Raw genomic sequence first — 17,713 nt, forward strand, 5'->3', positions numbered from 1 at the left:
CGACGATGACTGAACTTATTATCTTTACTAGAGATTCTGCAAGACATCTAAAAGGATAATTTTGTTACTCTGATATGATGTATTTTCCTCAAGTTTTGTTATGATTGGTGGGCCAGCCGAGCATAACTTTGTATAAATCAGTTTGATTTGGTTAAAATTTGAAATACTGGAAAAAGCAAACTAACCCACTGCAAGACTAGATCAATAAATTTATATTGGAATATTGCTGAACGGTTCAAAACCTGAAACCGAGCGCGAACCAAAAACTGAAGCTGTCGATTCAGTTTGGCATGTTCTGGGTTCAGACCCAAAAGGCTTTAAATAAACTAATTGTAAGTTGTTCTTTTGGTTTGGGCAAATTGCTGTTTTACAAAATGCAAGTGAACTTACTTAAAAGAGACAAATGCTTGAAGCGATAAGTTACTACAACGTAGTAAGCACAGACCACAATCTTTGCTCGCTCCTCGATGAAGTAAAACAAAGAAGTTTCACATTGTCACAAGACAAAAAGAAATAATAATACGAAACTAATATTGCATTGTCCTTTTTTCACCCATACAACACGAGAAGAGAGTGTATATCTTCTCACTCTTTTCCAAAATCAGCATTATAGTGTGAACTCGACTCGAGTTTCTTGGCCTCACTCAGCTTTCTCACCGCCTGCAAAAATTAGTTGGTTTCGAAATCACAAACTAAAAGATATTACATACATGATTTAACCAAATCTCAAATATACCTTCATGAAATCTTCTTGGATCACATAATCTCGCTCTGCTCGGATTGCAAACATTCCAGCTTCCGTGCATATGTTACGCAAATCAGCACCGTTGAATCCCTTTTTGGGACAGGAGAAACGTTTAGTGAGAACCTCATGTAGAGTACGTTTAGTAAGAAAATTAAAACTAACCTCCGCAAGTTTGACGATAGCCTCGTATTCTATTTCACCATGTTTGGCGATACCAGCTGCATGGATCTTGAGGATATCCATTCTTGATTGCTCATTTGGCAAAGGGATCTCAATCTTTCTATCTAATCTACCAGGACGGAGAAGCGCCGGATCAAGCACATCGGGCCTGTTCGTTGCCATTATCATTTTCACCTAATACATTTACACAAACCAAGTTAAAGAACATTCATTCACACTCGCAGACACATTATAGCATTGATTATGGCTTTTAGTGTATAAGCAATGGTGCGAAACAGAAGTTATAAGAGACAAGATCCAATCAAAGATATCCAACAGATTTCAAGACAGCCAAATTGCCAATATATATATATATAACTTAACAAACACGATCTTATGCACATATATGGCTTCAGACATAGAGAGAGAAGAGTACCTTTCCGAGGTTGTCAAACCCATCAAGCTGATTGAGCAACTCCATAAGTGTTCTTTGAATTTCACGATCAGCACTAGTTCCCTCGCTAAAACGACGCCCACCAATAGCATCGATTTCATCCATGAAAATGATACAAGGCTAGCCAGAGGAAAAAAGCATATAATAAAGCTTATAGAACAGAAACATATACAGCCATTAAGGAGGCAAGACTTACCTGGTGTTCACGGGCATAGTTAAACATCTCCCGAATCAGCCTAGCACTTTCTCCAATGTATTTGTCTATGATTGCACTCGATACAACCTAACGAGAAGAAACAATTTTGATTAAGTAAGCCTCAGGATATGCCATACCTTTGAGAAAATCAAACCTTCAAGAAGTTGGCATCGATGTTGCTGGCAATAGCCCTAGCTAGTAGAGTTTTCCCGGTACCCGGAGGTCCATACAGAAGAACTCCCTGCATTTATATATATTTTAATTAGCTAAAATGTCAAAGAAGATGGAAGAGTGAGTATACCTTTGGTGGTTTGATCCCAACTCGGAGGAAAAGTTCAGGGTTCATGAGAGGAAGCTCAATAGATTCCCTGAGTTCTCTGATCTGATCACCTAACCCTCCCACAGCGGAGTAGCTAATGTTGCCAGGATCTTCGTGCAGCATGTTATACACAACGGGATCGACCTACAATCGAAAACGAAATACAACATTAGTAAGAGTAGTCATATCAAAAAAAAGAAAAGAAAAGGAAGTTACTTCTCTGGGAAGGGCTCTCATAATAGTAAGAGTAGTCATATCAAGAACCACTCGAGTTCCAGAGGTAAGCTTCTCCTTATCCACTTTGCTACGGCATCCCACCACATACCTAGGACCGCTGCTCGCTTTCACAATCACTAAGGGGAACAATAACAATCAGACACCATAAAGATTGAGTGAGCCAAAAAGAGAGAAAGGTTACATCTTTCATTATCGAGAGGTCGAAGGACTTCTCCGATGATCTGGCCCACACTCTGAAGAGACTTGAGATCGTCCTCAGTTTTGTTGAATTCCTTTTTCGATCCTCTCAAGTTCTCCCTCGCTGCACATTGCACAAACGAACTCGAGTCACTAAGAAATATCAAAAGCCTTCAGATCTACACCCAAAAGAAGAAGCCTCACCTGTTCGAACTCGGGACTCGAGCTCCTTATGTTGGAGGAGCTTTTTCCGATAATCCGCAACCGCTGCGGTACGGCGTCTAACGGCTTCTTCCCCGTCGCTCATCCTCTTCTGCAGCGGACAGATCTCACACCAACGAAACTTTGTTCTATCTAACTTTTCTTGAGCAATGGGTTTGGTTTAGTCGAATGCCTAAAATACGGATTGCTCTTCTTCTCTACGACCCGGCCAATGAAACGCCCTCGTTTTTTCCTTTCTAGCCTTTTACCTTTTTTTTTTTTTTTTAACTCTAAAATTTTTAGTTAATTACTAGATTAACTTCTTATCATCGATACAATTTAGTTTAAGTGGATGAAGACAAAAACCCATACCAGCTACAAAATATTACAAAACTGGCATTCACAGTTTTTTTGTTTACTAGATTTTTCGTTAAAAAATCCAAATAGACATGACACAATCACACAACTGATATGACTATAAAGAAAAGGCTTAACAGATTTACATAAGATTTTAAATAAAACCAAGGCACAAAATGAGATAGCAACTGAATAGTCTTCACCCACAGCCATGTTCGTTTTATCAACGCTGCGACAAGGGGCTGCGGCTCTAAATTATCTCTACGGTTTGGAGAGCAGATCACAGCCCAGACAAAACGGATTTGCTTATTCCGACGCCGCGGCAAATCACAACCAGTAAAGAAAACGCTCAAAATATCAACGACATCGGAAACTCTGATTTCCTGCCTCCGATTATCAGCTTGCGACTAACGGCGTTTTTAAAACTCAGTATTTTCTTATTTCACAGAGTAATTGTTGGCCGCTTTCGCCAGTGGCGTCGTCTTTAAAATGAACATGGTTCACATGTTAAACTTAATCATCATCACAAGACACATGTAGTACACATATTCTTCATGCATAAGAAGAAGTTTTTAGCCACTAAGCAAGTTGCACCTCTGTGAAGTCTTTATATGATCTTAAATAAGCTTCACATCAATATATAATCATAAACTATCAATGGAGATCTTAAGGGATGGAAAAGATGGTATTCACAGGTTGTTCATTTTATCTTGAGGGGTATTAGACTTATTAAACCGACATAGTAAATGTGATTAGACCGATATTAGGATTATAGATAATTAGCGAAAGAATACATTCGCCGTAGTTGACTTGATTTGAATAAACATATCCTCATTTTGTATCAAACTTTCTCACACTCATCATCATTCTCTAGATCTCAAGTTCTGAACTTCTAAGAAAGGTGTCAAGAAGAACATGTTTCAGAGGAATCTCATTGTTAGGGGGGTTATATGTTGCGCAAAGCATCCATATCTCTATCATTTGGAGCTTTTGGAATTAACGTTGTTATCACTGCTGTTTTATGCGTTCTCTTAATAGATTATGTCGAGATTCTACTATAGTGGTGACATTTTCTTTCGTTTTTATCAAAAAATTCAAGATGAGTTTCACTAATGGTCTCTTCATTTATCCTTTCAGCCGGCTAGTTACTAACTGTTAAGGATAGTCATATCGTTGTCATTATTAGAATAATTTTCCCCGCATCATCTCATTATGAAATGCTATGTATTTAGTCTTAACCTAGAGTATCCTCCTATGTATATATTGTCTCGTGTACTCTCTGTTGTATAATAATAAAACCATCACATTACATGTTATCAGAGCAGATTTAAAAACCTAGCTGCCACTCTTCTTACCTCTTCTTCTCGTTTTTTCTTTCTCTGTTTCTCTATCAACTCTGCTTTTCAAAATTATGTCTCTCTCCTCTTCTTAAACCGTGTATGTGTTACACCTCAAACAATTTTTAACGTCAACATGTCTAATGTTATGAAGCTCACAGCAAGTAACTACTTATGTGGAGCATCAAGATCTATGCCCTCTTAGATGGTGATAAACTTCTGGCCATCTTGACAGCAACACGGCGATACCAGTTACCATTCTCACCAACAATGGTGTTTCCACATCTCCAACCTTTCAAGTCTGGAAAAGACAAGATCATTTTATTTTTAGCGGTCTCATCAGCGCAGTCACACCATACTCTTCAGTCGATTGTCTCGACGGCCAAGAAAGTTGCAGACATTTGGAGAATTCTTGAAGCAACATATGTGAAACCAAGTAGGGGGAACATTCAAAAACTGAAAATTCAAATAAAGAACTGGACAAAAAGCACCAATATTATCGACGCATACATACAAGGTTTCACCACACGATTCGACCAACTGGCCTTACTAAGTAAACCAGTTGAACATGAAGATAAGATCGAGTACATCCTTGGTAGGCTCCTCACCAACAACATACGGGGTTAAACACTCCGTCTAACTCTGACTCTACAATGCAAGTAGTAGAGCCGCAAGAAAATAATAAAACAGGTACTGTTATTGGTTCTGTGCAGCTACATGAACAGAAATCTCCTACACCCACCGTATCCTCTTCATCCTCCCCAATCCAGACCGACCATCCCTCACCTTCATCAACTCACCAAACTGAACCTCACCAAACACCATCCCTAATACCACCCGCACCTAGACCTCCACCATTATCTCATCCCATTACAAACGCTCATGCTATGCAAACCAGAGCTAAAACCAAAATCACCAAGCCAGCCCTAAAGCTAACTCTTTTTGCCGCAACTAAAACCAAAAACCCAACCATACCCACAACTGTGGCCCAAGATATGTGAGATCCTAATTGGAGAAACTCTATGGGAGAAGAGTACAATGCTCAAGTTCGGAATCACACCTTCGAGCTGGTTCCACCGGTGCCAAATCGGCATGTTATTCCTACTAAGTGGGTTCATACGATTAAGTTTCTTGCTAATGGTTCCCTTGATAGGTACAAATCAAGGTGGGTAGCACGTGGAGACAACCAGGCATATGGCATTGACTACGCGGAGACGTTCAGCCCAGTGGTTAAAACCCTCACGATTCGTCTCGTTCTCTAAATCGCAGTCACACGGTCATGGCCTATCAAACAGCTAGATGTTAACAATGCTTCCCTCCAAGGTACTCTTACGGATGAAGTTTATGTTTCTCATCCTCCGAGTTTTGTCGATCCAGATAAACCACATCACGTGTGTCGCCTCATGAAAGCACTTTATAGCCTCAAACAAGCACCTCGTGCTTGGTATCAAGAAGTACGAAACTATCTTCTTCAGATGGGATGCAAGAATTTGGTTGCTGATACATCGGTCTTTGAATACATCAACGGGAATCATCTCGTCTACATACTCGTGTACGTGGACGATATTATAATAACTGGCAACAGCAACATGTTAGTAATTGGCGTCATCCAAGTTCTGGCTACTCGGTTCTCCCTCAAAGAACCAAATGATCTGAACTACTTTGTAGGTGTTGAAGCTACTCGCACCTCCGCTGGTTTTCATCTAATGCAGAACAAGTATATTATTGATCTCTTAACCAAGACTAAGATGCTAGACGCAAAGCCAGTTACAACTCCCATGGCTGTCTCAGCAAAATTGACGCTTCGGTCGGGCACTGCAATCGCTGATCCTCATGAATTTCGTATGATTGTTGGGAGCTTGCAGTATCTTTCCATCACTCTACCAGACATTGCCTACAGCCAAGCGTCTCTCTCAGTGTATGCATCGCCCTACCGATGATCATTGGCAAGCAGCCAAGCATGTCTTGCGATATCTAACAGGTACTCTCTTCCATGGTATCATGATGCGCCGCAACACACCTCTCTCTTTTCACGTGTACTCGGACGCTGACTGGGCAGGAGATACAGATGATTACACCTCCACCAATGCATACATTCTTTTTATTGGTGCCACACCTATCGGTTGGTCATCAAAGAAACAATCCGGCGTCGCTCCATCATCGAGTATCGAGCAGTCTCGCCTACACAGCAGCCGAAATGAAGTGGGTTTGCTCGTTTCTCACAGAGCTTGGGATCACACTAGCCCAGCCTCCAGTTGTCTTCTGTGATAATGTAGGAGCAACATATCTTAGTGCGAACCCGGTGTTCCACTCCCGTATGAAGCACCTTGCCTTCGACTTCCATTTTTTACGTGAAAATGTCCAGACTGGTGCCTTGCATGTCACTCATGTTTCCACAAGAGACCAACTTGCAGATGCACTGACCAAACCTCTACCTCGCACGCACTTTACTGAACTGATAAGCAAGATCGGAGTAGTTTCACTCCCTCCATCTTGAGGGGGCGTATATAGTATGTATGTAGAAAGGGTAGTATAATCATTCATCTAGACCTAGTATACCTTCTGTATTCAGTATATATATATGTGTATTGCACATACTAATAAGAGCATTCATTTCTATAAACCTATACGGAACTCACCCATTGTTTCTGTCAACAATTACAAATATTATGTCGTCTTTATCGATCGTTAAACACGCTACCCTTGGCTGTACCCACTGAAGCACAAGTCTCAATTTGAAGTTGTTTCCATCACCTTCAAGCTAACATGAGTGAAGTGAAACCAGTCTCTACACCAATGGCCTCGTCTCCAAAGTTGACTCTCATTTTAGGAGACCCTCTCTATGATCCGACACCATTTCACAAGTTAATTGGCAGTATTCAATATCTTCAGTGTCATGAGATGTAAGAAACACTGTCTCATGTAAAAAATTAAGGCTCTGTTTAGTGTTTATACATGTTTTCAAATCAGCTCCCATTGTTTGTTTTTCTTTGCATTCACCACATTCTGATATGATACACGACAAAGAAATATAAAACATTAGAAGGAAACTACTGCCACCAAACGTGGTTTCAAGGCTTACAAGATAGATGAAGATCATGAAAATGGGTACGAGTTATATTTTTGGGCGAGAATGGTATGTCAGATGATTGACAGAGTTGTTTCCAAATGTTTTTTCCAAGCTTTCAGTGAATGTTGTTTAGTGTGTCTCCTTTGAAAGATAAGGGAAGATGAAATGTATCCATGATAAACCGATAAATACCATGTTTAAGATTAATAACAAAACCCATTTTGTTTGAGTTTGTTAACAATGATGAAAGCGAATGAAATTTCGGATGTTTTATATGTACAGAAACCCCCCAGGCAGCAGAATCAACAATTTTAAATTAATCAGAACAACAACAATAAGAAAATTTTTTTTTGATGAATTCTCTCTATCTCATGAGGAATGAATTCTTCAATGATGTTTGTCTTCTTACTCTTAAGCCATGTTATTTCTGCTATGTGCCCAGAACGGCTTTGCGGGTGTACACTTGAAAACCTTGACGCTGAATGGACTGTTCTTGCTCTATAAAACCACACCATTTCAAAATCAGTACATATTCCAAACATTAGCATTCAAAATATTTGTGAAGAAACTCACCATCAAACAGGTATCGCCATTGCAAACAGGGTACTCATGAGGACAACAACTAGTATTATCAAAGCAGCAAGTGGCAGCTTCAAGAGGGCAACATCCCCAACCGAAGCAGTACTTACTGTACTTGAAGAGACAACAACAAGTGTTTCCCTCTGGGAAAGAGTAGTATTTGTCACACTTGGTTGGTGGCTTGATGGGAGATGGAGGGGATGGTCCAGGGTTTGGTGGGTTCTAACCTTTCTTTCTTATTGTTGTTGTTCTGACCTCCATGGCGATTCCACACTTTCATGTGGGCTCTGCAATGTTATGTGCCATCTTTATGTATCCTCTCTCTCCCCAGCTTCCTCCCCATGAGTTTCTCACAATCCAGTAATCCTTTCCGTCCTCAGTTCCGTAACCCACAGCTACAACTCCATGGTCTAACTCTGTTCCACAGGTTCCATCAAATACACCCTGAAGTGAAAAAAGGCAAATCAAAATCTTAGCATCTTGAAATAAAGAAATTTGCAAGTGTTTACTAAGAATATAGCGTTACCATTCTTTAAATATGTGAGAACATGAATAACTAAATAAATGTTTTGAATGGTAAACCATTAATCATTAATATTCCATTGATTCTTCTCATGCTAACTAGTTACAAGTTAGGCTATTTCATACCAAAGAATAGAGCTGTAAGGCATGACCACCAGCTTTAATGGCAAAACTAATAGGCTGATTAGCCAAAGCTTTCTTAAGAGCCGCCTCGTTGTTCTTTGGCACATCCTCATAACCGTCAATTGTGACGACCTTTGCGTTTCCCTGCAAAACACGAGAAACAGAGGTGTTAAACCCATTTGTATTCGATTTAAATACCAAAAAACCTAAACCAACACACACTAGTTAACTAACCATGTTCTGATCACAACGGCCATCCACAGTTTTGTATGGACAATCCTCTTCAGTATCAATACCACCATTTTTAATAATGAACTCAAACGCATAGTCTATCAAAACTCCATTACAGTCTTGGTTGTAAGATGTGTCACATTCTATTAGTTCTTGTTCAGACAAAGAGATTAAGTCTCTTGTCACAATCTTGTTTATTCCTTCCACACCTCCAATGGGTTGAAAATGCCCAACAACTCCCTAAACAAGAGATTAATTAAATCAAATTAGCCCCACCACTTGCTTTGATTCTTAAAAAACTGAAAATATCGTATGGGTTCAATGACCATAATAGTTTCAAAGACCCCACAAACGGGGGGGGGGGGGGGGGGTAAATTTGTCTTTTTGCAAAAGTTACAAGATTCTTAAGATATTTTTCAAAAAATTATCAAAGATATAATCATTTTCAGATTTGTAAATCTCTAATCAAAAATTGGAAAAAGCTTACCGCAGCTTCCCTGATCTTTGACGGCGGCGACGACACCTTCTTTTCTCCAGTCAACGGAAGCAGGAAGCGCGTCGCAACCACGCGGCTCATAATGATCGCTGGTTTTGAGAACTCTCTTCTTTGGTTTAGCACCGAGGTAGATAGATCGGTACTTATCGTTGGTTAGATCAGCGAACCGGGTTAAACCGAGTTTGTAACTGAGGTTTTTGTTTTGTGTTCGTCGATGAAACAAAGATTGTCTTTGAAGATCTCGAATCTCTGATCCGTGACAAGACCGTTGCTCTGCGTCATCATCATCTTCTTTCCGTGTTTCTCCATCCACTCCTCGTAGATTTTTGAAACCTCGGCGTCGCTCCAGCCATTGACGGCGGAGATGTGGTGCTTCTCGTCGTATGAGATGATCGACATGTCGACAGCGTATGAAACGCCGATCATCATCGCTAGGAGAAGGATGGTTACCTTTACGAACCCCATTTTTTGATATTTTACAGAGAAAGAAGAATACGATTGGATGATTGATAAGAGATTGATGAGGTTGTATATAAAGGAGAATTTCAGTCGAGTGATAGACTATGGATTTGACCCATTTTCATCCATAGTTTATAGGTGTTTTTACTAATATTAAAATTATTATAGTCTATTTCTTATATTTATAAGATCAGGAATGTTTTGGAGATAAGTGATGATTTTCGAGCATTTTGTAGAGATTTGGAGTAAGCACCCGAGATGACCATCCACTACAAGAAAAATGTGTTTTTATAGCGGACGAATAACGCTATGTAACGATACGATAGCAGTTTTTGAAGCGCTGTATCATCGCCCGTCATAATAGGTAAATGACATTACATAGCGGTTTTTAGCGTTGCTATTTTTTCTTCCGCTACGATAGCACTTTTCAATATGCAATTAAATAAATTTTAATAGCATGTCTTTAATGCTATTATTTATTTTATTAACAGCGTTTTTGATTTGTTATTGTTAAAACTACTATAACAATTTGTTTCTGCTATATATTGTAAATTATATTTTGTTAATTATTTATTTTAGAATTATTTTTCAGTTAATAATTTAAAAATAAAAGCATAATTAAAATTTAAAATTAATTCAGATATTTAAAATTTCTTTATTAATATTGATCTGTAGCAAAATTGGATTACAAAAAAAAAATCTAATTAAATAATAAACCAAAAACTTTAACCTAATTACTAACTAAACCAAGCTTTAACCTAATTAGTACTAACTAAGCGCCACCCCAACACCACCACCTTCGTCGTTTCTTCATCTTCCAACCCTCACCCGTTGCACCACCACCTTCGTTGTCGTGTTCTTCCATGATCTTCGTCGTCTTATCAAGCCATGACCTTTCTTGCCTTCTTCATCTTCCAGTCCTCACCCGCCGCACCACCATCTCTGCTCGCGACCATCTCTGTCTACCCCAACGCCGCCCCTGCTCTGTCTTCCCCGACGCCGCTGCTCGGTCTTCTCCGACGCTGTTGCTCTGTCTTCTCCCACCTTGCTCTGATTCTCCAAGCTTACGCTATTGCTCTAGTCTTTCTCTGAAACCTTCTTACAAACCAAAAATAATTAATCAAGTAAACAACAAAGAGGGTAAAAGAGAAGAATGAATACCAGAACAGAAAGGAGGCGGCACTTCGTCACAGGACAGAGAGGAGGCATCATGGTTCAGAGAGAGAGAGAATAGAGTAGATGGGATGCTCCTCTTCTGTTGTTGTCTCACGACCTCCATTATCTGTAAGGAGAAGGATACTGAGCAACAGAGAGGATGGTGACGATGAGTCTGTGACTTACAGAAACTGAAGATGCAGAGAGAAAGAAGATGAGTTTTGTGAGTCTAGACACTTACAAAAATTTTGGATCTGAAAACAAAAGCGACAGAGAGAGAGAGAGAGGAGAAGAAGTAGGAATAATCTGGACCCTTCAAAAAGTTTAATCAATGGTTGTGATTACATAAAGCATGATCTCCGTCCTTGTATGTGATTGGCCAGTTTGTGTTGACCAATCAAATTTTTGTATTTGATTCCTATTTTTCTTAATAACATTGTTTTCTATTTTATTTTGTGTGTTTAGTATAAAAATATTTTTGATATATTTTTGAAAATAAAAATTATTTTAAGAAAACGTTTAAAATTTATGATTTTGTGATGTATATTTGGATATATGAAATATAGTTTAAAGTTTATGAACTAGAGGATTTAAGTTTGAAATTTAAAATTAAGGTTTAAAATTTGGATATATGAAATATAGTTTAAAGTTTATGAACTAGAGGATTTAAGTTTAGCATTTGAATTTTGTGGTTATATGATTAAAAACTGATTTGATAAAAAAATTATATGATTTGATAATTTCAAAAATATTCAATTTTTTAGTTTTATATCTAAGATCTGAAGTTTAAGTAATCTTAAATTAGTTTAAAGATTATATGATTTTGAGATTAATTTTTAAACTGTAATCTTAAATTAGTTTAAAGATTTTAAATAAAAGAATTATAGTAAACGAAATTAGTTTAAGGGTTTAAAGGTTTGAGTATAGGGTTTGAGCCCAGGGTTTGAGAGTTAAAAGTTTGGGGTATTGAGATTGAGATTAAATTTATGAAACAGAAATAGGCCTGGGCATTCGGGGTCCCAATCGGGTTTCGGTTTTGTCCAATCGGATCTCGGTTTTTCGGGTTTATCAATATCAGCCCCATTCGTGTTATATAAAAATTCGGTTCGGGACTGGTTCGGGTTTTATCGGGTTCGGATCGGGGTTAGTTAATCTTCAAAGAACCGGTACAACCCGGTGTACTTTCGGGTTTTGGGTTCCAACCGGTTCTTCGGTTTTAAAGTACTTGATTTATACCTATTTTGTAACCAAAACATAAGTAAAATCGGTTCTTCGGGTTTAAAGTACTTGATTTGTACCTATTTTGTAACCAAAACATAAGTAAAATCGATTCAGAAATAAGAAAAAACATCAAACATGATCATTCAAAGTCAAACGAAAGGTATACGTTGTTATTGATAGAAAGAAAACTAATAAATGAAATCATAAAACGAAAAATTAAGTTTTCATGAAATGAAAAAAATTATTCAATGAAAATAAAACCAAAATCTAAAAATTTCAAGCCTCAACCGCCACTTTCAACCATCAACCTTCATGTAGTAGATAGTTATTGTAGATGTTTAATAATATCTTAGTGTATTTTGACTACATATCAGGAATTAAGATCATGTTTGGTACAAGTTCCTTGTTGGCATTTTGAATGTTTCGGGTTCTATCGGATATCCATTTAATTTTGGGTTCGGTTCGGATAATACTCATAACCCGAAATACCATAAAACAAGATCCATTCGGTATTTATGTCGGGTTCGGATCGGTTCGGATTCATTTTTATCGGATCGGATTCGGTTCGGATTTTCGGGTTCGATTTATTTGCCCAGCCCTAAACAGAAATAGTTTTTGACTATATACTTAATATCTGAGTTTAAAGTATATGTTTAAAGTTTAGGGTTTAAAAATTCGTTTACGGTTTAGGGATTTAAAAAGAAAAATATAGCATTTTAAATTATGTGCTATTAAATATATGTCTATTAAACATATGCTATTATAGCATTTTTCACCTTAAGTGTTATGTAAAATATAGTAAGAGGAAAAGTGAAACAAGTACGAGAGGGAAAATCAATTATTTTTTCCGCTTTAGATATGCATAGCGTTTCAAAACTAAAAGTGCTATGTATACAATGTCCGAAAAGTGTTTTGGAGAAATTAAAGTCGGACCAACCTAACATAGCGTTTGTATTTTCGCAAACGCTATCTAAAAGTAAGAGATATGTCAACAATAGCACAATCGAAAAAAACGCTATCCCGATCAGCTATTAAAACCCATTTTTCTTGTAGTGATCGAGATCGACAATCGGTCGATATTGGAGAGATAGAATCGATCGATACACAAGTCATGGTGTCTATCGATAGCAAAGCGCGCAGAAAGCCCGTTTGGTCACAGCCGACTTGAATCCCAAGATTTTACTATTTTACAAGATTGCCCTGACGTGTTTTACCCTAACTATATAAGCTTTGTGTTTCATTGTTTTATTGATAGATAGGAGAGAAGATACAAAGTTATATTTTTTGATTGGAACTCCATTGATATTTATCTTATTTATTCTATGAAGTTTTTATACCTAACCATTGTTATGAATTGCTTAGCCATGTCTGAGTAGTTATTTTGTCAGATTTTAGAGTTTAAATAGGTTAGGAGGGATTAACCCCAACTATAGATTGTTGAGTTGTGATAATCATCTTTAGAATTGTTCATTAATGCATGTGTCTAGATTAGCTACCTAGAACTTGCCCTAGGATTAATTGATAAAAGCCATAGCTAATTCTCATCCTGAAAACATTCTAAATGAACTTTGTTTCTTGCTATGAGCAAGGCAAGAGCTGATCTAGTGAGCTTAGTAAGCATTCATTCAATCTGCGCATAAAGCTTGACTAGAGCGCGTCGATCGATATCATACTTGAATAATCGATCGACGGTGCAAAAGTTGTATCGGTCGATACGTGATATACCTTGGATTTGACCCATTTTTATCCATGGTATATAAGTATTTTACTATATATATATATCTATGTTTTCTACTTTCTAGGTATGTTTTCAGGTTCAGGTGCATTTCGGAGTAAAGCTATGACTTTGGAGCATTTTGGAGCTTAAAGGACATTTCACCCGAGCTGACCACTTAGAGGTCGACGAGAGGAAGAACAATCGATCGATGCGCATCAGTGCTGACGATCGATATCAGGAAATGCCTCGACTGATGAAGATTAATATCGATCGATGTACGCAAATACCATCGATCGATGTCGAGACACCAGACGCGACATTTTGAATTCAGCAGACTTAAAAACCAAGGCCAAGCCAAATTAGCAAAATGCCCTGACGAGTTTTTAACCTAGTAGAATATATACTGCCTAAGTGTTTTGACGGCAAAAGAACAGAGCTTTTTCTAGACCTAGTTTTGTTACAAGTTTCATTTGGGAGAGAAGATCACTTGTGATTGGAACTCCTTGTTTCTATTTCTTTTCATCTATACTATGAGTTTCTATTCTTTTATTGTGATGAATTGCTTTGCTATGTCTGAGTAGTTCAATTGTTAGATCCATGGTTCAGATAGGTTTGTGGGATTAGCCCCAAACTATAGATCTGCCTTGTTGTGATATTCATGATAGATTTGTATTCATTGCTTGTTTTAGCCTTGCTAACTAGATCTTGATCATAGGATTGCATACTCAAACACCCTTGTTATCCCATCCTGACATCTATCTATCATATTAGGATTGCTAGAGAGGACTAACCGCCAATTTAGCATCTTAGTAGGGCATTTCATACTCGCACATATGCCTGGCTAGAACCCGTCGATCGATGTCCTCAACTGACAATCGATCGACGTTGGCAAAGGTGTATCGGTCGACGTCTTAATAGACCATCGATCGACACTCTCTCGTTGTCTGCATACTAACCGTTGAGACACGAGATCTAGTCAGTTAACCAGTGGTACATACGACAGCTGATCACTGAGTTAAGCGAATGAGCTCTAATATATCATGCATGCAACAGTTAGGCATCTAAAGGTATTATAATCTCCAACACCTGAATAGTGGCCCTGCATCTAGTATCATTTCCAACCAAATTACATTTATTATTTACTCGCTTGTTACTATTGCTATTTCATTTAGACATTTACAACCTTTACAATTAACAAACACTAGATTTAATTGTTCCCTAGCTCCTTGTGGATTCGATCCCTAAGTACTACATCTGAACCTCTTTTGATGAGAGTAACACTCCTTAGGATAATTTGAGTGGTATCAAATTTGGCGCCGTTGCCGGGGAGCTTTGATCGCCATTAGATTTAGTTTTATTGATTCTTATTCTTTTCTTTACCCCCTTTCTAATAATATTTTTCTTGTCTTTTCAGGTGCATGCCCAACGGTTCCAGAAGCAACAAGGAGAAAGACTTGCTGTTCTCAGACGATCCTGCTCATTTGGAACGCACCATCCGTAGAGGTCAACGTTCCTCATCGCTCGACGCAACCACTTTGTCGTCGATCGATACGCACAACCAACCGTCAACCGACACCAGACCATCATCGTCGATCGATCCCGATCGTTCGACAACGATCGATACTACACCGCGTACGTCGATCGATACCGTGTCGTCAAAAATGGTAAACATTATTATTCTAACTCAGGACGAGAACGGAAACCTGTATGACCAGGCTGGTCATCTGCGTAATGCAACAGGTCAGAAAATAGATGCTCAGGGAACTGTAATCCCTGATGCTGATGCTACAGGAGCTGCTCAACCTGTAGACGAGGCCACTCGATCGAAACCATTGGTCGACTACAACCGCCAAGATGAGTACTATTCCAACAGATCAGCTATTCGACTTCCGGAGATCTAGAAGCAGAATTTTGAGCTGAAGCCTCAATACTACACTCTCGTGTCGCAGATACCCTACTCTGGGTTACCGCACGAGCATCCTATGGACCATTTGGAACGGTTCAAGGATCTAATCGCTGCTATTCGGATGGAAGGAGTCCCCGAAGATTACCTGCTGTGCAAGCTTTTCAGATACACGCTGAATGGAGAAGCGATGCACTGGCTTAGGCAGCAACCCACATGATCTTTAACATCCTGGAGCGACATCAAGAATGCTTTCTTACGAAACTTCTTCGATGAGGCGCGCGCTGAAGAACTTCGGAACAAAATTTCCACATTCTCGCAGAAGGCTGGAGAGTCCTTCAAAGATGCGTGGATTAGATTTAGGTTCTTCCAGCGAGACTGTCCACACCACGGATTTAACGAAGTGCAGCTGCTAAGCACTTTCTTCCGAGGTCTCGCCTTACAATATCAAATGGCTCTTGATACGGCGAGTGAAGGAAACTTCACTACTCGGAATCCGTTGGAAGCTGTGAGACTTATCAAAAACCTTGCTAACAGCAGCAGCACCAAAAACACTGACTCTGAACGGAAGAAGTTTGTAGCCTCTATCGGGAAGGAACAGATGGACGAAGTAAGAGCTAAGTTAGATGTGGTGCACGAGCTTCTTAGGAAGCAAGTCTGTTCAGCTGAAGGAGAAGTACCAGATACAGAAGGATAAGAAAATGTGAACTACATCGGAGGTACCGGATTCCAGAAATTTGGAAACCAGGGCGGAAACAGAAACTTCTTTGGAAATGGCCAAAGAAGTAACCAAAGTTCACAATTTCAAAAATCCTTCAACAACAGCAAAAGCTACTCAAACTCTTACTACCAAAATCTACCACCCCAGACTCAGGAAAGCAAGATCGAAGAGATGCTTGATCCAGTATTGTTGGGACAACAACAAATCACCGTGGATTTCAACGGTAAGATAGATTCCGCCTACAACAATCTGAACACCAAAATCGAGACCTTAGGGACTCAGGTGAGAAAACTTGAAACCAAAGTAATTCAGACGGGCGAGACTATAAAGAGGCAAGAAGCTTTCGCTAGAGAGGCAGGAGCCGACAAAGGGAAACACCACGTAAATGCCATCATCGATGATGATTTCTGGCAAGTGGTGAGAAATGAAAAGCTCGAGGAAGGAGACTTCGAAATCGAAAGCTCCATGAGTCTCGGCGGATCCCAATGGTGTCGACCGATGTCGATGAACTCGCATCGATCGACAGACCATGATGAAGATCGATGGACGGATTACTCTAGTCATCGATCGACGTCGTCTGCCAAATCGACTAAATGCAATGCGGTTCGAATTCTAACTCATGAAGAATTCGCAGCTAAGCATCTTCACCCACCCTCCCCTTTCTATGATATAATCGATCGATCGTTTGAGCCAACCATCGATCGACAGAGTGAGTCCGACGTCGATCGTCACAACACACCTCCCATCGATCGACATGCACCTCTGACATACCGAGTGCGGTTACCCTCAATCGATAATAATTACATCAACGCACTCAGACCACCACCTAAACCATTAGCTAACCCACCCGAACGAAAACCCAACCCTTTAAATAGTTCACCAGAATCAGTTCAAGAAGAACAAGAATCTGAAGGGAGAAGGTTAAGGAAAAGAAATGAGAACATTCCTAAAAACCTTAAGAGGGAAGCTAACGATAAGGAGATGGATGGTTTCACTAAAAGAGTCCTCAGAATCCCAATCGAAAAACCTTTTGATGAAGCTTACTTCACACACCGGTTGTGGATGTTCTTCATAGAAACAAAGGTAACTGAGGAGGACATTAGGAGAATGTTTCATCAAGTCAGAGAGAAGATGAAACACAAGATCACATTAACGAAGAAGAGTGATCCTGGGAAGTTTGCAATACCATGCGTAGTCAAGGGTGTTGAATTTCCCCATTCAATGTGTGACACAGGAGCATCAGTTAGTATCCTCCCTAGGATCATGGCAGACCAGCTTGGTTTGACCATCAAACCCTCAACGGAATCCTTCACCTTCGTGGATCTTTCAGAGAA

At 39.2% G+C, this 17,713-nt stretch overlaps 1 protein-coding gene, 1 non-coding gene and 1 pseudogene across 2 annotated transcripts; all 3 read right to left on the reverse strand.

Moving 5' to 3' along the window:
- Positions 1 to 322: 322 nt before the first annotated feature.
- On the reverse strand, positions 323 to 2,750 carry LOC106415959 (26S proteasome regulatory subunit 10B homolog A). Its single transcript, XM_013856772.3, has 10 exons — positions 2,492 to 2,750; positions 2,292 to 2,411; positions 2,090 to 2,226; positions 1,856 to 2,017; positions 1,709 to 1,795; positions 1,555 to 1,641; positions 1,341 to 1,478; positions 908 to 1,099; positions 737 to 835; positions 323 to 660 (listed from the first exon to the last, which is right to left on the reverse strand). Exons 1-10 carry the CDS (start codon positions 2,592 to 2,594, stop codon positions 586 to 588), a joined length of 1,200 nt encoding a protein of 399 aa, XP_013712226.1. The 5' UTR covers positions 2,595 to 2,750; the 3' UTR covers positions 323 to 585.
- A 1,502-nt stretch (positions 2,751 to 4,252) lies between these two features.
- Positions 4,253 to 13,431, reverse strand: LOC106414169 (annotated as a pseudogene).
- A 2,517-nt stretch (positions 13,432 to 15,948) lies between these two features.
- LOC125589562 lies at positions 15,949 to 16,054 on the reverse strand. Its single transcript, XR_007325732.1, has one exon. It is a non-coding gene; the product is annotated as a small nucleolar RNA R71 (small nucleolar RNA).
- Between the last annotated feature and the right edge of the window lie 1,659 nt (positions 16,055 to 17,713).

This window comes from Brassica napus, chromosome A2 (genome assembly GCF_020379485.1).
Source record: "Brassica napus cultivar Da-Ae chromosome A2, Da-Ae, whole genome shotgun sequence".
NCBI classification, from domain to species: Eukaryota; Viridiplantae; Streptophyta; class Magnoliopsida; order Brassicales; family Brassicaceae; genus Brassica; species Brassica napus.

Excerpts from the sequence above, each read along its gene's own strand:
- LOC106415959 (XM_013856772.3), bottom strand. The coding sequence starts at position 2,594 with ATGAGCGACGGGGAAGAAGCCGTTAGACGCCGTACCGCAGCGGTTGCG. Across the intron at positions 2,227-2,291 it reads ACCTCTCGATAATGAAAGAT|TGATTGTGAAAGCGAGCAGC; the intron begins GTAACCTTTCTC and ends TGTTCCCCTTAG. Across the intron at positions 2,018-2,089 it reads TGAGAGCCCTTCCCAGAGAA|GTCGATCCCGTTGTGTATAA; the intron begins GTAACTTCCTTT and ends TTTCGATTGTAG.